We start from the raw sequence: 21,746 nt of genomic DNA on the forward strand, positions 1-21,746 counted from the left end.
GACTGGATCAATAAAACGCACGCACCCAATAGGTGCGTTCGTTTAGCTTCCCTGGGTCGACCCGTGTGTGGCGGTGTGTTTTCCCAGGACGAACGTGGGAAATTATTCGCACACGTTCGTCCTGAAAAAAAACACACCACACACCGGGGTCGACCCAGGGAAGCTAAACGAACGCACCCATTAATTAATCGACTCAGCCCGGCACTTAAATCGACCACTTTCGCGTGCTGTGTGCAGGTATGAAATGACGTAATACTGCCGTATTTGGTAATCCGGAGCTTTTAGCACACCGGACAACTGAGACCGCGACACCGGAATCTCTTATTTAATGCTAAGGTAAAGACATGGCAGTGCATCACAAACAGAATACAGATTTTGTCACACCCTTTTATAAAAGATTTTACCTTGGTGACTGCTTTATTTCTTTCAAGAACATTAAAGGCAGTAGACACTATTGGTAATTACTACTCAAAACAATTATTAGCATAAAACTTGTCTTGGTGACGAGTAATAGGGTCAAGAGGTTGATGGTATAAAACATTGTGAGAAACGGCTCTCTCTGAAGTGCCATAGTTTTCGAGAAAGAAGTAATTTTCCACGAATTCAATTTTGAGACCTCAGATTTAGAACTTGAGGTCTCGAAATCGACCATCTAAACGCACACAACTTCGTGTGACAAGGATGTTATTTTCTTACATTATTATCTCGCAACTTTGATGACCGATTGAGCTCAAATTTTCACAGATTAGTTATTTTATGCATATGTTGAGATACACCAACTGTGGAGGCTAGTCTTTGACAATTACCAAAAGTGTCCGCTGCCTTTAAGGCTCAAGGAGGTTTTGAGAAAAACCTAAACATTTTCGCTAAAAGCCAAAATGCTTTGTTGAATGGAACATTCCACCTCTCAACACATGGACGTTATATTCTCCTCATCCCATTGCACATGAATAACAATTGCATTACAAAATGCACATTTCAAGTGAAACAGCGTGCAAACACATTATGTGTGACAACTTTAGGCGTAGGTTCGCGAATGCTTCGTGCCATTGGTATAACTCTTTTATTATAGACCCACACTCTGGACTAAATTTCCAAATCACATTTGGGATACAACCCATTCAATACATTTAAAAGACACTTCTGATGCCACTTGTTTCCTGAGGGTTAACATCAATGACTTATTTATTTCTGTTGTGCCTCACGATCACCGGCGCCTTTAGGAAAAACCTTTTTGACTTAAGCGCTTTATACATTTGGAATGATTGATTAGTTTGGGAACAAATCCTTTTCAAGCAAGGTAATATTATTTGTGTAATTAGCCATCTGGCAAATTTTTCATTGGTTTCCACTCTTAGTAGATTAGCCAACCATTTCACCGACCAAACCTTTCATGTCGCGAGTCTATAATGCACGCTACTTCGTGTACAATTAGCAAACTCGGTTGAGACCGCTAAGATGATGATGATACAATTAAAGGTCCACCTTTTCAATCAAATTACCTCAAAAATTTACTTTTAGCTTATCATCACACCAAACAGAGTAGGTGTCATTTAAGATTAAGTTTTTTTTAACGATAGCTTGACCATGAATCTTATGTGTTACGCACAGTAAGAAGGGGGTTTGAGGAACGTAGACCTCATTGCATTACTCGGTACGCACACAATGGGCGTGGGATGAGGTGAATGCTGGGCTAGCTAGTGGTTAAAGGGTAATGTACTTTTTCCTAACAAAAAACAAAATGTCCACAGATAGATATACATTAAACTTACACAGTTTGAAGATTATGATAGTAGAAAGCTTCCCTTGAAATTTTACTTACTGAGGTGCTGTAGTTTTTAAGAAATGAGTAAATTCATTCATTCATTCATTCATTCAGTCGATGCGGAGCATCGGATGATGGCCCTCCAAACACGTTGGTCCTCCATTGCTGTACGTAGCTCTTCCCGACGCAGTCCAGAGTCCCGGCACAAGGTGTCCACATAGGTGGTTTGTGGTCTACCTCGGGAACAGTGACCTTGAGTAGGGGCCCAAAGCACAAGCTTGCTCGCTGCCAGCTCATCATGTCTGAGACAGTGACCTGCTAGTCTCAGCCTTCTTGCCCTAATCTTGGTGCTAACTCTCGGCAGCCCACCGTAGAGCTCCAGGTTTGTGAGTAAAAGTAATAATTTTCGTCTCAGTTTTAGCATGTAAAAACGTAATAACCAGTTATGCTATGGTTTCGGTATAATATCATAACTGGTTAAGGGGATTGTACATGCTAAAATAACTTTGGTCTCATGAGACCAAAAACTATTTTGTGACTTGTTTTACTCGTTTCTCAATAACTACACAACCTTAGTTAGTAATATTTTAAAAAAAGCTTTCCACTATCATTATTAGTCCTAATCATTATCTTCAAACCCTGTAAGTTAAATGTAAATCTGTGGACATTTTGAAAAAGTACCCGGATCCTTTAAGTTTGATCCTGCTAGACCAGCATGCACCTCATTCAACAGTTAGCGCTTGCTCAATGGGTATTTTCGAAAGAAATGTCTATGCCAGACCTAGCCCTATATAGGACTCCTCCTGAGTGTAATGAAATAATGGCGTTAGTTTTCAGATTGTCAGCCATAGATTAACTATTGTTTATGTCAAAGAAACACCACGACTTGGTCTAAATTAATGGCAAAAATTGACGTCATTCTTTTTAATTATTTTGTTTAACTTTGCAACCTTGCCTCGAATACCATTCATAATAATAAGATTTTGTATAATAAGACTTCGGTTTGTGGTGCAGCTTAAAGGCATTGTAGCATGAATCCAACTATTATTAGTGAATTTTCTTTTTGGTCTGACGGTACGCAATGGAAATAATTTCACTGTAAAACATGGGCAAACTTTACATTTTGTTTCACATTTCAATCTTTTAAAGGTGCACGCTGCCTTGGATCGGGCGAGTTGGTCTATGAAAGGCGTTTGGCAACCGTTTGTTAGTTCGAAGAGTAACATGAAAACCGTTATATTTCGAGGCATATGTGTGGGTCGTTTTATTCTACTTTTAAAACATCTTTCTAACCATATGTATTTATAACAACCGGTTTCAACAACTTTTCATAGACCAACTCGCCCGATCCAAGGCAACGTGCACCTTTAAGTAATGATCTTGAATTAATAACTAATATTAACATTACGGAAACTCGTCTACACGCTTTATGTACAACCCAATTCATTTAAAGGATTTTGCATATTATCAAAATGTTACAATAAACTTCGAAAGCACTTTGAATAAATTAACATTATAATCATTAAGTAGAAACATGCAAGTCAATTGGAGACTTTGAGGCGCTAGGTGGCAGCAGACTTACCAGGTAAATTTCCATTGTTAACTTAACTCTGAACATGCGCACATTACCGAGAACAATGGATTTTACCTGGTAGGTCTGCTGCCACCAAGCGTCCTGAAAGTCCCCCATTGAGAAACCGGAATGTTGAAGTGGAACAGTAATTCTCAAAAGAAGTCTCATAACGAGTGAAATAAGTTATTTAGAGTATTGGTTGACAAAACAGTCCATCAGTTGTCCTTTTTGATGGCATGTTTGACGTCATGCGAGGATCGACAAGAATATTTGTGGAAAACAATGGTCAAAAGTTGCACTATAAAGATCCAACTGACGACGTACAACGCCACCCCACCTATCTTAAAAAACACATGCGGTAGCGGGTGCATCACGTGACAGAAGGTCAGATAAGAGCCAATCCCGGCTCTGCAAACGATGAACGTCATGAGAAACGTAAGTTCATTCAACTCGTAGAGGATCCCATCTTTGATACCTGACTGTCTCATGAAGTAACGCAGCTGTAGCATAGGGTTAGACAGTTCACCTAAGAATATACATGTCCCAATCTCGGTACCGGAGTAGCCTGACATTAGAGAGGCCGATATACCGGCGATTGAGACTAAATGATGGGCTAACATCACTGCTGTAGAGCTGTCGTAGAACCAAACACACCAGCAAAAGTCGTACATGAAGTATCCAAGACATACCACCATTGTGAATACTTCAAGAATGTTAGATTTACCACCTTGGGTGAGATAAACAAAGAAGAACAAATACAATAGATTTCAATTTGGGTTTTTACACATACACCGATGTATCAGTACTTGATGTACTTTATCTCCGATGCAAATTTAGCAGAAATTTTGTTTAAAGGTCTCAACTCTGTGTTAAACTTGAAGACAAGATACATAAATCTTACACTAACATGATGGCAACAATGGCAATATGAATTAATATAAAGCTACCTGGGTGCATAATGTTCAACGGGAGTGCTTCTTTTAATGTGTTTAATGTGTTTATTTAGCATGTATTATGTAATTTGGATATTAATTGTGTGTACACTTCTGAATATTAAGAAATTATCGATACAAAAATTAGGCCCCGATCTCAAGGTCTTGATAAACTAAAAATGCTTCTGCCGTTATCTCGCAACCTCGACGACTACTTGAGTTCAAATTTTCACAGGTTTGTTATTTTATGCTATTGTTGAGCTCCACCAAGTGAGAAGACTGGTCATTGACAATTACCAAAGGTGTCCAGTGCTTTTAAGATATTTGTCGCACGTCTTATGTACAGTATACCCACCTGGGTGTGTAAAAGGCCATGGATTGTACAGAATACCAAACGTTGACGACATAGTGATAACCACGAGAGCATGAATGAGTGTTACAATCCTACAATTCCACTCACAAGACCATGTTGGATTGGAGTAACACAACACGCCGTAGAGGGCGGACCATATCGTAGTTGAAATAATGGTGAGTAAAAGTATGTACTCTCTGCTGAGTTCATCCATGGTGTTAATATTCACCTGCAAAAGAAGGACGTCATGAGTGTTTAGTAATTCACTGGGTATGCTTATATATAGTTAAATGACCAAGGCAATGAATACACTGCAAGTGTTCAAATATGGGTGTTGTCATTTATACACACAAATCAAGTCAAAATGTTCACTAATATCGGCTAAATCTGATTGGCGTAACGACCTATGATGTTTACGTTAATTCTCTCTTCGGTATAGCGAAAGCACCCGTTTTTTGTGTCAACTTTGACACCCCTGGTTTTGTTTGCAGTGTGTTTAAAGACTGTGGACACTATTGGTAATTGTCAAATACAAGTCTTCCCACTTGGTGTGTATCAACATATGCATAAAATAACAAACCTGTGAAAATTTGAGCTCGTTTGGTTGTCGGAGTTCAGGATAATTATGAAAGAAAAAAACACCCTTGTAACACGAAGTTGTGTGCTTTTAAATTCGTGGAAAATTACTTCTTTCTCGAAAATTATGTCACTTCAGAAGGAGCTGTTTCTCACAATGTTTTATACCATCAATCTCTCCCCATTACTCGTTACCAAGTAAGGTTTTATGCTAATTATTATTTTGACTAATTGCCAATAGTGTCCACTGCCTTTAAAGACAGTGGGCCCTAGGGTACGGGTACTCAAAACAACTGTTAGCCAAAAAACTTAACTGGTAAAAAGCAACGGAGAGCGGTTGATAGTATACAAATATTGGGAGAAACGGCTCCCTCTGAAGTAACGTAGTCTTTGAGAAATAATGAATTGCTCACGAAAATATTTGAATTGAATTCAAGACCTCAGATGAGGTCTCACATTCAAGGTGACTGTGCGGCGACAAGGGTGTTTTTTCTTCCAATCTTCTCTCGCAACTCTCTTCGCAGGTTTATTATTTTATGCATAATGTTGAGATACACCAAGTGAGAAGACTGGTCTTTGACAATTACCAAAGGTGTCCAGTGTCTTTAATATAATCTACTTTCCAAATATTCATGTCATAACGAACGCTTGTAAAAGCCCCACACCGCCCAATCCAATGCAAAGTGCCCCTTTAAAGCTACTCGACTATGCAGCCAACATGCATGAAGCTCATGTTTGTTGCTGTGTATTATATTACGGAGGAAGACAATTTAGTTTTTCTTTCTCCATGATTATACTCCCGGGGATATAGTTTTAAAGGGAAAGGATACTCACCCGGAAGCATCAACACATCCCCACCGTAACAAATATAATGTTCACCATTTAATCATTCGATCACTTTTACAGAAAATTATGAAAACGGCTTGTGCATGGATTTTACACAACATATGGATCACTTTGACAACTTAAACCCTGGTTTTCTCAACGAACAGTTATTCAAACGAACCATCATCTCCAGAGCTGACGAGGTTGGTTGTAATACTAAATAAAGTGTGGATAAAATAAAGGGCGGAGGGGGTGGGGGGGGGGGGGCTAGGGGCAAATGATGCCCAAATTATTGCCCAAGGTGCCCCCACATTTGAAATATGGACTATAGCCAACCGTTTAGAGTAAAATGTTACATTTTTATTAAGTAAATATGTGATCATCTAATAAGCTATTTTTAATTTAAACGTATAACAGGCATTTTTGCACACATCTGACTATAGCAAGAACGCTTGTTTCTGGAAAATGGAGATGGATGTTTTGCCTGGAAGGATCGAAGTGCCACCTTAAGGGCCAAAGATGAGCACCCGTCGTGCCCCCTTAAATCTTACCATATTCGGAGCTGATAACCAGGTATATCGCATAAAATGCATTGCATATCAAGAGGTCGAAGTTCAATAAGTGGAAAAGGTTATTATGAGATTACCCAACATGTTTGATTTGTTAGAAAACTGCCCGTCTAAGCCCTAAGCCGCAGACAAATTTGCTTGAAAAAGACATGGACACCTTTCGTAATTGCCAAAGACCAGCCTTCTCACTTGGTGTTCCTCAAGATATGCACAACATACACAACCTGTGAAAAATTGAATTCAATTGGTCGTCGAAGATGCGAGTTTAATAATAGAAAAAAAACACCATTGTCACACGAACTTGTGTGCTTTCAGATGCTTGATTTCGAGACCTCATCACGTGTGAGGTCTCGAAATCGATTAAAATAATTGTTTTGCTGAGAAATTACTTATTTCTCAAAAACTACGGTACTTCATTCAGAGGGAGCCGTTACTCACAATGTTTTATACTACCAACAGCTCTCTCCATTGCTCCTTACCAAGCAAGTTGTTATAAATGCTATGTGTCCAGTTCCTTTAAGCACTCTTTCTTGGAAGCTGTTGTAATACTTACGTGATGGCTGGTTGCATATTGTTTGCCAATAGCAGATGCTTCGTTCCTTTTAGCAACTTTTGAAATTTGACCCAGAAAACAACTTTTACTTTCCTTATAGCAAAATGATGGTTAAAGGCAGTGGACATTATTGGTATACTCAAAATAATAATCAGCATAAAACCTTATTTGATAACGAGTATTGGGGAGAGGTTGATAGTATCATTGTGGGCGGAAAGAAGTAGTTCACCACGAATGTGATTTCGAGACCTCAGATTTAGAATTTGAGGTCTCGAAATTAAGCATCTGAAAGCACATTCGTGTGACAAGGGTGTTTTTTCTTTCACTATTATCTTTCACCACCAAAGAGACGGCCGGGAGAAATGTTTAATTTCCAAAAACTGCTCACACTGCCCGGCCCTTTGAAGGCATTGGACACCTATGGTAGTCAAACTGAGATAAGTCTTCTCTCTTGGTTTATCTCAATTAACATTTATATGCATACATTAACAAACCTATGCAATTTTTAAATCAATAGTCGTCGAAGATGCGAGAGAATAATGAAAGAAAAAACACCCTTGTCGCACAAGTTGTAAGCTTTCAGATGCCTTGAATTCAAGAAGACCTCAGCTGAGGTCTCGAATATAATTCAAATAATATAGTGAGAAATCACTTCTTTCTCAAAAACTACGTTACAAGTAAGTATTTTTCTGCTAATTGTTTTGAGTAACTACCAAGTGTCCAGTGTCTTTAAAACACAATAAAACCATCATCAGTATGCAACACATAATTAATAGGCGTACACATGAATAACACGTGAAAACGATCAGTACCCGTTCTGTATTGAATTTCATGTATGACAAAACAGCAATAATACAAAGCTCAATGGATCAAAGGCCACATCATTATGCATAATGTGGCACCGATGCGTCAATTATGTCTTATAAATTCAAAACATCCATCAGTTCATGGGACATTTTTTAAACAGCACCATAAATATTATAATTAAATTCATAATACATGTAATATGAATTCAACTGGGTGTTAGGTTACAGGCAATGACAAGAAATTTATACACATACCTTCTAAAATGATGGAGCTCTGCAAAAATAGAACAAACGTGTTGGTTTTCAACTGCAAGGTCATTCCACGCTGCTCTTACATTCTTCATTAACAATAGCACTAAAGTAGAGCCGTAGTCCATAGCAGCTGGCACTGGCAGTTCAATGAGAAAACGCACAGGTCTCAGATGTCCATGTAATATTTAATGGCGCTTCAGTGGGCGTTATAGCTCGGCCGTTGTACACGTTGATGAAGGGTTGATCTGAGGATACGAGATAGTCAATTTACTATTCTTATCTCGCCAATTTTGACAGATGAATTATCTTGTTGTTGAATAAAGAATAGCGCTGATATTTATTTGTGCATTTCTCCACGATGATACATTGTTTTGTCAACAGCTCTATCTGGATGACCCGTGTTGTGATTTTTATGTTGAACATTTCATTTCCGCGGTTCAAGGACTCAGCGTTTCAGACACGTGACTGTTAAAGGCATGAACACTATTTGTGATACTCGAAGGTATTGTTATATGTATAAAAAGTACTTGGTAACGAGCAATGTTGAAGTAACGTAGTTTTTGAGAAAGAAGTAATTTCTCACTAAAATGTTTGAATTTATGTCGAGACCTCAGCTGCATATGATGAAACCACACAGCAATATGCGACAAGGGTGTTTATTCTTCCATTATTCCCTCGCAACTTCGAAGACCAAATGAGTTCAAATTTCCACAGGTTTGTTATTTAGTGCATATTATGAGATATACCAAGTGAACAGAATGGTCTTTTACAATTGCCAATAGTGTCCAATGCCCTTTAAGGGGATTAGATTAGAGTATCTACAGTGTAACATGTCACCTTATAGCGAAAAGGCCGAGTGGTGAGCAGACGGGAATTCAGTAAGCCTACTCCATTTTTTTTTATTTGGGGAAAACACTCATTCTCAGTCTAAATGTTTGGCTAATATTTTAGCCTTTGTGAAAACTTCTTAAAGACAGTGGACACTATATTGGTAATTGTCAAAGACTAGCCTTCACAGTTGGTGTATCTCAACATATGCATGAAATAACAAACCTGTGAAAATTTGAGCTCAATCGGTCATCGAAGTTGCGAGATAATAAGGAAAGAAAAGAAAAAAAAACACCTTGCAACACGAAGTTGTGGGCGTTTGGATGGTTGATTTCGAGACCTCAAGTTCTAAATATGAGGTCTCGAAATCAAATTCGTGGATTATTACTTCTTTCTCGAAAACTATGGCACTGCAGAGGGAGCCGTTTCTCACAATGTTTTATACCATCAACCTCTCCCCATTACTCGTCACCAAGAAAGGTTTTATGCCAATAATTATTTTGAGTAACTACCAATAGTGTCCACTGCCTTAAAGGTTCATCAGAAATATGAGATCAGAATTAGCTTTTTAGAAGATGATGTTTCAAGGTTTTTTTGTCGATCGGTAAATTATTACAGTATTTTAACATCTGACATACATTTTCGGACATACATATGTGAATTAACACAATCAGAGTCAATGTTTTTAGTGTTTACACTATTTTAATAAAACAAAACCAATTACACAATCAAACCATTATATCAAAATAAACATACTATAGGAAAAAATAACTTAGTATAAAACAATAAATCTTAAGAAGTACTTTTATTAATTTCTTTTTAAATTCAGATTGCGAATCCACTCCAAGACTCTGCTCCATTCATCACATATAATAATAATCTAGAAGAAAAAAAAAAAAAAAACATTAAAAAATTAGGTACATTACAGAATTGGTTAAAAAATCTTCTGATTTCACAGATTTACAGAAAACTTATAAATTAAACAAACTTTACCGTTAGGAGTTTATCGCTCAGTGAGCGTTTTATCCATTCTTTTGAATCAATGTCATGCAAGCTGTGTAATCAGTTTTCACTATTTTCTCGAGAGCCGATCGAGCGCAAACTTCTACATGTTGGTCAGTTTATATATATGATGGATTACATAAAATGCTAACACTGCCAACCACTGTTTTGTTAGCAAAACACAAATCTGTAATGTTCCTTGGTTTAGCAATCACCATAACTTGGTACAACAGCTTTCGACAGTGTTACACATTTGGAGAATCATTTCACTTCATAGTAATTTGGTTATGGAAAAAAGGATTTAATAACCACAAATTTAATAATATACAATAATAATTTATTCGTTTATATTGCGCCCATTCCATAAAATGTACACAGGCGCATTTATATTCTAAGAAACGTTACTGTCAGAAACGCTTCTCATTCGGATTCTTATTCCATGCGTGGACATAACCGCTCCGGTTTTTGTATATATTTACATTCATAAAGGAACAAACAACCGAACGGTTAAACAAAAAAACAAATGTACATGTTGGTGAACCGTAAATTATGTTCCCTTTAAAAGCAGTGGACACTATTGGTAATTACTCATAATAATTATCAGCATAAAACCTTTCTTGATTACGAGTAATGGGGAGCTGTTGATAGTATAAAACATTGTGAGAAACGTCTCCCTCTGAAGTGACGTAGTTTTCGAGACAGAAGTAATTTTCCACGAGTTTGATTTCGATATCTCAGATTTAGAATTTGAGGTCTCGAAATCAAGCATATGAAAGCACACAACTTCGTGTGACAAGGGTGTTTTCTTCTTTCATATTAATCAAATATTCACAGGTTTGTTGTTTTATGCATATGTTGAGATACACCAAGTGAGAAGACTGGTCTATGACAATTAGTAACAGTGTCCAGTGTCTTTAAAAGTCAACTCCATTAAAAACAAGTTTGTGTACCGTGTAAAGCATAGTACTGACCATTACCTTGTGGATCAGAAGATATTACCAATGAATGAAATGGGTGAAGCATTTAGTGGCTCATTATATGGAAGACAATTAAGGCACATTTAATCACGAAACCTTCGTGTAGAACCTCCCCAATTAAAGTAGTGGCATTTAATTATGTGCATGATCGGCGCGCAAAACACTCTGGGTGAACTCTGAGAACAAGCAACACTGGTCGCAATTGTTTTTCTCTACATCAACATTGTCAGTTGCAACTGTTGTAGTGATTTCCAATGGGGAATTTAGATTTTCTATATCGATTTAAAAAAGGAAATCCTAAAAAAGAATTCTGTACTACAATTCTGTACCACAGAAAATAAAATTGCACACAGGCAACCATGATAGTCATTCCTCTGCACCATATAGACACCCCACATATCATGCTCGCAGGCTAATGACGGAGGTTACAGACAATAATGTATTGGCTATCGGGACCGGGTAGACTAAAAGCCAAGATCACAGACTTGGAACTAAGTCTAGCAACCACCATAAAATGCTCACTATGGAGAAGTAGTGCAAAACACAACTATACAAAACTTTCTCTAGAAGACGATCAGAGCATACTGATCGAAACGTCGAGTTGAAACCAACGGCTTTTCTCAGAACTTATTTAGAGATTATCATTACATGGTTTTTATACCGCAAACCTTTTTATATTACACGAACTGGCTTACTTACTCTAACCAGTGGTTGGCAAAAGTATGGACGGGCATTCACTGCACAAAAAATCAACAGTTCATTGTTTTGACTAATGAGACTATCAAATTAGTACTAATATTACTGTAAATAAATAAAAATTATAATCCAAAGCAAAAAATTTGCCTATTACTTTATAGACAATTTTGTAACGTTTAAAAAAAAAACACGTTTCATCAAAATGAGTAAACAAAGAAAAAACATGGGGGGAAAAAAAGAGGAAAACTTTTGCCAAGCTAATGTTTGTTTTTGTGTCAACACCTTCCATACAAAATGGTGGTCAAGGTTTATAAACAAAAGAAAGGTTTTTACATGGTTTCCCAAGATGCATTGCAGTGTATTATAAAAATGGCACTTAGCATAGGGGCTTCTAAATAAAGCTGCCAAGCCCAAACAATTGCTTTAGTTCCCCCAAAAGCATGCTTAAAAGAAATGGGTTACCAGCCACAAAATCATCCAATGTACTTTGTTTGTGACTGGCTCCCTGTTTATTTGTGTTAAGCTGCTCGGTACAACTTTCTGCTTAGCAGCTTTATGAAACTGGACACAAGGGCTCATTACATACCGAGGATTTTTGGTAACCTCATTTTTCTGCTTAATAAAAGAACATAATTATTTGATATAAGTGTACTTCACAGTTTATCACAATACCTTCACTGATGGTTATATCTTGTATTAGAAAAAAAAATCAATTTACTTCAACAATGTGTGCAGGGCCACACTTCATTTAGCTGTTAAGCAGATAATACTACTTGGCAAATTTCATTGTGAAGCAAAATTGAGTGGGGCACCAGCCACAAATGCAAAGTTCCAGTAAATATGGCTGGTAACCCTTTACTGCTAAGCAATACTATTCTGTGCTTAGCAAGTTTTGGTGCTTACAGGCTTTATGAAATTGGGCCCAGGCAAATCTACTATTACAGAAAAAGCTCATTTGGCCCAATTTCATAAAGCCTGTAAGCATAAAGTGTCAAGCACAGAAAACATTGCTCAACAGTAACAATTTACTAGCCAAAATTACATTAAGTTTATATTGTTGTGACTGGCGGCCCACTCGGTTTGTGCTTATAAATCAAAGAAATTGTCAAGCAGTATTTTCTGCTTAACAGCTTTATGAAATTGGGCCCTATAGTCTGGATCTCACAAAGATTCATCTTTAAATGAGTTTACCTGTGTAACAGCTTTTGATTAATAATAACAATTTGATGTCACACGAGGGATTTGAACTAGGCCTAAATTAACCCATGACCATTGTATTGCTAGAGTACGTCTTCCCACTAGACCATTGAGCTTGCCTGAGGCAAAATCGAATCTTTAGCAGCCGGTACCAAAATGATTTAAAGGAACTGGACACTGAGTGCTGATTGAATTGAGTAGCAACTGATACATTTTGTGTAGCATCTGGCTATTCTATGCAAGGGAAATTATTCACAGGAATTAAGTTGTGGGCCCCTTCATTTCTTGTTGTGAATCGCTGGTTATCTGGGTCCAATTTCATGGAGCTGCTAAGCACAAAAATTTGCTTAGCAAGACATTTTTGCCTTGATAAAAACAGGATTTCCCAACCAAATTTCAACATGATTTTCAAGATAAGCATACAACAGATGAATACCAGTAACTAGGAAATGTAACAAAATGGAAATTTGGTTGGTAATCCTGTTTATATCAGGCATGTCAGGGAAGAAATTTCATGCTTAGCAAATTTTTGTGCTTAGCAGCTCTATAAAATTGGGCCTAGGTTGCCTCAGTAGTTTCTATTCCTACTTTCACCTCAGTCCCTACTGGATTGCATGGGGTATTGCTTCCTACATCTAAAACTGAACATTTCTTCTTGTTTCCTATTTGTCCAGTTATTGGCGCTAATTGTGCTGTTGGGATGTGGATTCAAATAAAAACTAATTGTGTAAAGAAGAGGGCCCATCCTTGTGTTGTTTGTGCTCATATAGCCCCTTTCACACACAAGCAAAATTAGCAAGGGTCCCTTGCTTATTTTTAGCATGGTTGTAAAATGAAGCAATGTTTGACAAGATTTTGCAAGAGAGCTTGGACAGAAGAAAAATTGTTGTCCTTTCACACAGGGTACAATTTAGCAAGGGGCCCTTGTTAATGGCTCTAGTGTGAAAGGGGCTTATGGCTGCACCTTCTCGTACACATTTACATTCAAAAACAGTTTCTACAAACAGTGAGTGCTTTGAGATAAAGTTCTACATAAAATATTGAGACATCAGCAGATGTCTTGCAAGAAGTAGCCAAGGTACAGTTATAGTGAAAACTAAGGATTTAAAACGCGCTTCCAAGACCAACCCCCCCCCCCCAATAAAGAAATTAATAGATGGATTTCATTCAGTATGTTTCTTTAATCTAGCAAGAAAATAAAAAATTAGAAAGACGTTTAAAAAAATAATAGAAAGTACTTTTGATTATCTACTGCTAGAGGCATGACCATTTCGATGTCTTACATCTTCAGCGTTTCGACTCACAGGCACAGAACTATTTGCAGAAATATCGAGACTGTCTTTGTCCGACTTCACAGTCCCCTGCCAAAATTTACTGAGTACTTTGAAATACTTACGATAGACGAAAATTGCTATATTATACATTAAAAGCCAACTCACAAGATAGAGTGCCAACGCACCAAACTTGAAGAACAACGCAGGTAAAGGATGCGTCAACTCGCAGTACATGAAATATGTGCCAATGACAATACGACATATGGTAAAAGATAATACAAATAGTAAGTCATTGATTTCATAGGGTATAGTCTCCTTCAAGCCCGATTCACGCATAAACCAGCGAATCTGTAGGAATGGGTTACTCAACTCTGCTCCAAAGATGGTAGCTCCTACTTCAGTGCCAGAGTGTCCATAGATTAATGCAGCCAGGATACCTATGATGGTGATGAGGTGATGAACAAGCATGATGACAGCTTCGGAGTCCTGCGCATTAAAGAACCAGACGCACCAGCAGATGTCATATAAGAAGTAACCGAGGCATACCACCATAGTGCAGATCTCATGAAAACTGGATTTACCACCTGATGGGCAGGACAAAAATACATCACTTCAATATTTTGCAATCACAGGAAATCTTCCATCTAAGTTTACATCTTAGGAGTTGAAACTAAGCCTGGGCGACTAGTGAAATTTACTACTTGACCAAGTTGCGCCTCAAGTAATGCAAGTACAGTAGTAGTTGCGACTCTGTCCCTAAGAGTGACTAAGTTATTATTCCAAAGATGCATTGCAGCATGAACATACATGTAGTAATGTATTATTAATAAATTTTGTAATAAAAGTGGTGAGCTACATGGCTTTTTGCAGAATTTCATAAATTGTGTGAAACCATTCAATGTGGGACCATGTACATATGTACATATGTATAACAAGTGGTTTGAAATTGAGTAAAAAAAAATAATAGCAACATGTACAGGGGACTTTAACAAAAGTAAAAAGTGAAGAAAAGTCGGTCCTGGCTCATCAGGTCATTGTTTGTATCTAGTTTTCTTGGTATTAAAGGCACTGAACGTGATTGGTAATTGTCAAAGACCAGTTTTCTCACTTGGTGTATCCCATCATAATATGCATAAAATAACGAGGCTGTGCAAATTTGGGCTCAATTGGTTATTGAAAATGCAAGAAAATGATGAAAAAAAAAAAACCTTGTTGTACAACCTAGTGTGCTTTCAGATAGGAACAAAAAGCTTCTGGCCAGCAGTCTTTTATTACATGTATTTTAGTGAGAAATTACCTCTTTCTCAAAAAGTACGTTACTTTAGAGGAAGCTGTTTCTCACAATGTTTTGGTACTATCAACAGCTCTCTGTTGCTTGTTACCAAGTCAGTTTTTATGCTAATAATATATTTTGCTTAATTACCAAGCGTGTACAGTGCCTTTAAACGATAATTTCTATTCCCCCTTGAGTGGATACCAGTCTGTCCATCCCAGCTCTCACTGGTACCCATTGTACTCCTCGGTGGAGAGAAGCAATTTATCATAAAAGTATAAAAGTCTTGCAACTGACCTGGGCCCAATTTCATGGCTCTGCTTACCGTCGAAATTATGAGCTTACGATCACAATTTGCCGCTTACCTGCAAACGCCGAATATATGCGCTAGCTGTGCAAGCGTAGAATGCCTAATATTTTGGAATACGCATGCGCACAAGCCAAAAGTCCTCGCTAACCTGTGAAATACGCTTGACATAATCACAGAATTCCCTGCTTCCGTAACACCGATTCTTTGCTTACCGTAAGCAGTCATGAAACTAAGCCCAGACCAGGCTTCGAATACACATTCAGTAATTTAATTTACAGAACTCGAGTCCACCACCCTAGACCTCTCCGCCACGACACCGGATAAATTTAACAAGTAGAACAATAATTAGGGATAATTACGGACTGCGCGGACCCAGTCTCCCCCTGCCCGGTTTTCACCATGTTCACAGCATGGTAATGACCGGGTTGGTGGTTCACCGCTGATAACCAACCTCGCACTGTTATTCCCAATAATAAATACCTTTTTTTATAATTAACGGCTAAAATTTCTAAAATGTTGTGACTTCTCTCCCGGCGATACTTCTAGAAGTGTGTTCATGGGCCATATTTTTGCTTTCGATGGCTTCCGTCTCTTTCGCGCGTTTATCACATTTCTGATACTTTGATAATACTAGTGACTTTGTATGGTCCGTTAAGCGCCCTCACTGGGGTCAAAGGGGGCAAATGCTTGGACGAATGCAGTTCTTTGTGCTTAAAAACGTGCACATAACTCAGCGTACCTGTAGCGTGTCACATTATGCAAGGGGGAACTACTAATGCACATTATCATTGCTTACTAAGCTCATATAGGCCTGAAATGCCAATGAAACTAAGATGAACAGTCATGCGATGCAGTGCAAAGTGCAAACACTAGTTGTACTCAGTGTAAGCTGGTTTAGGGGTTATCTGTTCACTAGTTTCCAGAGCCGGTCCTTTATCACTTGTTAATACATCCAAACGTGATCAGAGTCTGCAAACCTGTCCAAGGTATTTTATAAATTATTCATAAAAACCCGGGATAGTTCATCTAGTCTGATTGGTCGAGAGGGCATCTCGAGGGGGTGTTTACTATGATAAAACACAGTAAAAAGTGTTATTCGAAGCAGAACGCGATCAATCGACGGTACTCAATGAAAAAAAAAAAATCCCTAACATGCGCGCGTATGCACAACCCGTCAATTATGCGTGCGTATCACATGCACAACCGTCAATACCAGTTTTACCCTTTGCGAAACAAAGAGCGATTCGTGACAGAAATTGACATTTTTAAAAATTTGTTTTACAGATTTTACAACTTTATGACTGGGAATAAAAGAGTAGTGACTCGTCTTAAGCGTAAGTTTAAAACCTTGCAGGGTCGTAGCCGTTTGATAAAGGACCTCGCCTTCGGCTCAGTTCTTTATGGACGACCACGACCCTGCCGATTTTAAACAGCTTAAAACCTCGTCACCTACTCTTTTATTCCCTTGTTTATAAGGGGTCTTACCAGGGTGTGTAAACGGCCATGGGTTGTAGTAGATGCCAAACACATATGATAGCACTACGATGGTCACAGCATGTATCAACGTAACAAAACGACAGTTCCATTCATACGATCGATGAGGATTAAAATAACAGAAGAGACCATAGAGGGACGACCAAAAGGCAAACGACGTCAAGATGAGGAATGTCACAGCAGATGAGGAGAGCTCCATTCTGTAATCTCTTCAGCTTAAAGTTTCTGTTGGGAATCAAATTTATATAATTTAACAATAATATCAAAGTCTTGTATGGTGCACGTCTACCAACAAGGTCCTGAAGGCGCTTACATGTATGTATACAGAAAGATAGGTGAATGGAAGTTATGAATTCTGAGACCCAATCAAATATACAATAAGAGTTTACAAGGTGCTAAGGCGCATTTAGCAGCCACAGCCAGAAACACCGGGGCGAACCCCTTCTCTTTTCGATAAGTGCACTGGGTTCTTTTACATGCGTTACACAACACAGTGGACCAATGGCTTACGTCCCATCCGAAGGAAGAAGCAATGGTTATATGCCTTGCTTTTAAGAGTCACGACTGGGGGATTCGAACCCGGACTCTGCTGATTACAAATACCAGAGTTTGAACTCGTAGCTCGTAACCGCTCAGCCACGACACTTCCACTGACCTAAAGAGAGCTCCAATTAGTCGAGGACTGATCACGAAGAGAATGTTGGTGTCATATAATTCGCAACGAATATTCGCAGCAATTGAGCTCCGCTCAACTCACTTGGGAATAAGAATATTTGTGACAGCAATTTCACGTAAAATTCGCTTCGCATTCGCAGGAAGTATAAACCGTGCTTAACTGTGTATTTAAACATGATGGGCAAACAATTTCCAATAGGATTTTGAACATGCCGCTCTATGACTAACCGCGTACAACAAAGCCGAAACATGGTTTATCAACCTCGAAACTCAACCTCGTTCATCAACCTCGTTTACTGAAACGTTGTCCGAGGTTGAAAAACCTTGAAAAACCATGCTTCGACCCCATCAAGTACTGTATACATGTAGCTATGAGGTTCGGTCCGCTATGCCTATCGTCTCTTCAACAGGCGATTCTGATGATAGCAGACTGAAGCTCATAGTTCTAGCTATCCTTAGAGAACTCCTACCTACTCTACTAGAACTATGAGGTTCGTTCCTCTATCGTTTCGGAGACGATAGCTTAACAAGCCTCATAGTTCTACTCTAGGAGTAGGACTCCTGGACTAGAGTAGCTCGGAGCAACAACTACCGTAACCTAGCCCCATAAATCGGTCCAATCCACTCCGTATCTAGAGAACTATGACTCTTGCTTCTTATAAGGATCCGAATCTGCAGTAGGGAAGGTATTCAAGGGCTCCTCATCCCGATTGACTTGAGTAATAATGGACGTATTGTCCATCTAGGTTGCCACGGCTTCACTGCCCCTCCAAGACACATAAAATTCCAACGAAATTGAAGAGAAAACAAGGAATAAACTTCCAAGATACCTTCCCTACTGCAGATTCGGATCCTGTCAGCATAAATAAGTATAAGACTATTTGCTGATTAAAGCCATGCTGACAGGATCTGAAATTAAATAAAGAACAGGGCAACTTATAAGAAGCAAGAGTCATAGTTCTCTAGTATCCTTGGCCCCAGCACGTCTGATATCAAAATCTGTCGCTTTTTTTGAAAAACCATCTGCAACGATCTGCATCATAAAGCTTACCGATCTATTAATGCTTCAGAAGTTGCAGATAGCCCTACACCTGGAATTGTTCAATGCATCACAAGTTTTGAGTAAAAATCAAATGAATTTTGAGTGTGAACTTTCTCAACGATCTTGACAAATTGTTTTTTTCGAAGCGCGCACATGGTCTCATAATTAGTCGGGTTCCTTCAGATTTAGCAATGGACCGTACTGCGTTCATTATATAAGTCTTCTATATCAGTGGTGCTGGGGCCAAGGATACGGAGTGGATTGGACCGATTTATGGGGCTAACCGTAACCATGCCCGGTATGCATGGACCTTGTTCATCATGCATGTACAACAAAAATACGTTACAAAGATGGCAGCATAAAATGAAAAATGGTAGAAGTTTCTGTATGGCGCCACCACTTTTTTTATTCTATATGAAATATCTAATTTACCTCAATGATATAGGCTATCCCTTTTTGTAAAATTCAAAAATTACTGAAAAAGTGGTGGCGCCATACGGAAACTTATCTGAAAAATGCCAGAAAAAATGTCATCATTTATGGATGAGAACCGACAATCGACAAGATAGGCCTACTCTCACACTCAGCCTCACTCAGTCCCAATGACTCTCTCACCATTTCAAAATTCAAGCGAGATTTACTCAAATTTACTCTCAAATTGTTGTGTATCAAGACATCATGATTCGTTCAATCATCATGTTCAAATTCGTACGGTATGGAAATTACTTCTAGAATCTATTTAGTCTCCACGGGAGCCTTCAGAGTCTCATGACTCTAGATAGGGAATAATAATTGTATAATATTGGATGGCTTTGAGGGGGATACAAGAATATATTGCACGAGCTATGACTATATTGCACGAGCTATGACAATATTGCACGAGTCGAAGACGAGTGCAATATTGTCATAGCGAGTGCAATATATTCTTGTATCCCCCGAAAAAGCAATCCAATATTATTATTATTATTTGTATCAGGCTGAGGACTTGATCAAAGCAACACTATTTTGGCTCACCTGATTCCAGGTTTTCAAGTTATTTGTAAATCTGTGAACTTTTTTTGTTGTTTCTGTACCGAAAGGGTCCAATGGCTTTAAAACACACACACTTCATAACAATCCATTTTCCCTCATTTTAGACCAGTAATGTTTTGTTTCAGGAGATAAGAAACCAATCTATGATATATTCTCTTTAATGTAGATGTAATATTTTTTTACGCTTATCGGAATTTATTACAGTATGCAGTTAATCAAACAATTTTTTTTTTGTCATTTTCGCTTAAAATATTTAACATTTTTCCTCATGTTGGCACACCATAGAATCCCAAATAGTAACCACCTCACGTGATCCATCTAGTGACTAAAACAGAATGAAACTCAATCTTGCAGATAGTAATTTTGGGAAAAGTTTCCGTATGGCGCCACCACTTTTTCATTCTATATGAAATAATATAGTATCTAGTTTACCTTAAATGAGATATCCCTTTTTGTAAAAATTTGTGAAAAAGTGGTGGCGCCATACGGAAAGTTATCCTAATTTTGTTTTGAACTTTCGAGGTTGGATGATGTTTCTTTGACTCATTTGAATGTTGGCATAATAATGCACTATACTAGTGATTTGTACCAAAAATCAATCATTTTATAAATATTTGAGCATAACCAACGTCAGGAAACTTTATTCTCAGCATGATTAAGCCTGATAAAAATACAGACCGTGAGTAAACTCCATAGCTTCTGCAACCGGTGCAGCTTGCACAATCTTGCGGTAAACGGTAATCAAAGTTGGGGGTTCGAAAACATATGAGGGTCGATATCATATGACGCTACGATATACATGTATGCAACTTCCCCAATCTATGTTTTGGAAACTTACATCCTCTCCCAACATGCATCAGTGACCAGGGCAGTAGTCACACACTGTAGTACGACTACTGACTGTTTTGTAGAATATTATTATCTGTTGATCATCACAGTATGAATGAACAAGGCGTGACTTTTCATACTCGACTGCTGCCTGGACGTGACCCGATCGCAACTTGACCCCGCGGGTTTGTTACCAATCATAAACAGCACCACCAACCACCACAAGAGACAGTAAATAGCTTAAGCGCGACCTCTTACGGTATGATTTTACCAACTTGAATATTGTAGCCTTTATTCAAGGCGCGCAAGCGGTGGCACCCCCTTGATTCAGATGTCACGAAACAAGACCAGCGTACCTACGGTGGCTGATCTCCGCCTAGTCTGGTTCCCTGACCAAAGATTCCTTGACGTCTCTTGTTAAAAATCTTAGTTCCCTGACCAAAGATTCCTTGACGTCTCTTGTTAAAAATCTTAGTTCCCTGACCAAAGATTCCTTGACGTCTTTTGTTAAAAATCTTAGGTCAGCTGGTATCACCCACGGTTAAAAATAGAGCATGACGCAACTTGTCAGGGTCGGGGGTCATCTCCAGGGAAACCATGTCTGCACGTACTACTAGTTGCGATAACGTAACCCTCCTCCCAACGGCCGCCAGGCCGGAGGGTTACGAGATTATCTTGATCGTCAATTAATTACAATCTGGTTCAACACGTACAATTTCGACAGCTAGTCACCAGATTTTGCCCCATTTTTACCACTTTTAAAAATCATGAAACTTAATCCTCAATCAATGTCTAATCATGGAGAACACTCACAAGTCAAAACACCTTTGAAAAAATATTATGAGAAAAAGGACAAAAACTTACCAGATCCCGGAGCGATTTCCCAGGTTTATATATTTTGAACTTGTCGCATCG

At 38.4% G+C, this 21,746-nt stretch overlaps 2 protein-coding genes across 3 annotated transcripts; both read right to left on the bottom strand.

Moving 5' to 3' along the window:
• Nucleotides 1-2,661: 2,661 nt before the first annotated feature.
• LOC117301416 (TLC domain-containing protein 5-like) lies at nucleotides 2,662-8,293 on the bottom strand. 2 transcript variants are annotated; one of them, XM_033785391.1, is made up of 3 exons: nucleotides 8,207-8,293; nucleotides 4,731-4,851; nucleotides 2,662-4,065 (listed from the first exon to the last, which is right to left on the bottom strand). In XM_033785391.1, the coding sequence occupies exons 2-3, from the start codon at nucleotides 4,834-4,836 to the stop codon at nucleotides 3,554-3,556; spliced, it is 618 nt and encodes a 205-aa protein (XP_033641282.1). In that variant the 5' UTR covers nucleotides 4,837-4,851; nucleotides 8,207-8,293; the 3' UTR covers nucleotides 2,662-3,553. The 2 variants fall into 2 exon arrangements, with proteins under 2 accessions (XP_033641282.1, XP_033641281.1); XM_033785390.1 differs by having other exon boundaries at nucleotides 4,626-4,851.
• Nucleotides 8,294-13,790: 5,497 nt separating this feature from the next.
• Nucleotides 13,791-21,033, bottom strand: LOC117301415 (TLC domain-containing protein 5-like). Its single transcript, XM_033785389.1, has 3 exons — nucleotides 20,842-21,033; nucleotides 17,246-17,479; nucleotides 13,791-14,761 (listed from the first exon to the last, which is right to left on the bottom strand). Exons 2-3 carry the CDS (start codon nucleotides 17,451-17,453, stop codon nucleotides 14,148-14,150), a joined length of 822 nt encoding a protein of 273 aa, XP_033641280.1. The 5' UTR covers nucleotides 17,454-17,479; nucleotides 20,842-21,033; the 3' UTR covers nucleotides 13,791-14,147.
• Nucleotides 21,034-21,746: the final 713 nt, after the last annotated feature.

Source organism: Asterias rubens, chromosome 17 (assembly GCF_902459465.1).
Source record: "Asterias rubens chromosome 17, eAstRub1.3, whole genome shotgun sequence".
Lineage (NCBI taxonomy): Eukaryota > Metazoa > Echinodermata > Asteroidea > Forcipulatida > Asteriidae > Asterias > Asterias rubens.

Bases quoted from the DNA above. Each gene is read 5' to 3' on its own strand.
- LOC117301416 (XM_033785390.1), bottom strand. From the start codon at position 4,836: ATGGATGAACTCAGCAGAGAGTACATACTTTTACTCACCATTATTTCA. The intron at 4,066-4,625 runs GTGGGTATACTG...ATCTCACCCAAG, and splicing joins ATGGCCTTTTACACACCCAG to GTGGTAAATCTAACATTCTT.
- LOC117301415 (XM_033785389.1), bottom strand. From the start codon at position 17,453: ATGGAGCTCTCCTCATCTGCTGTGACATTCCTCATCTTGACGTCGTTT. The intron at 14,762-17,245 runs GTAAGACCCCTT...CCTGCCCATCAG, and splicing joins ATGGCCGTTTACACACCCTG to GTGGTAAATCCAGTTTTCAT.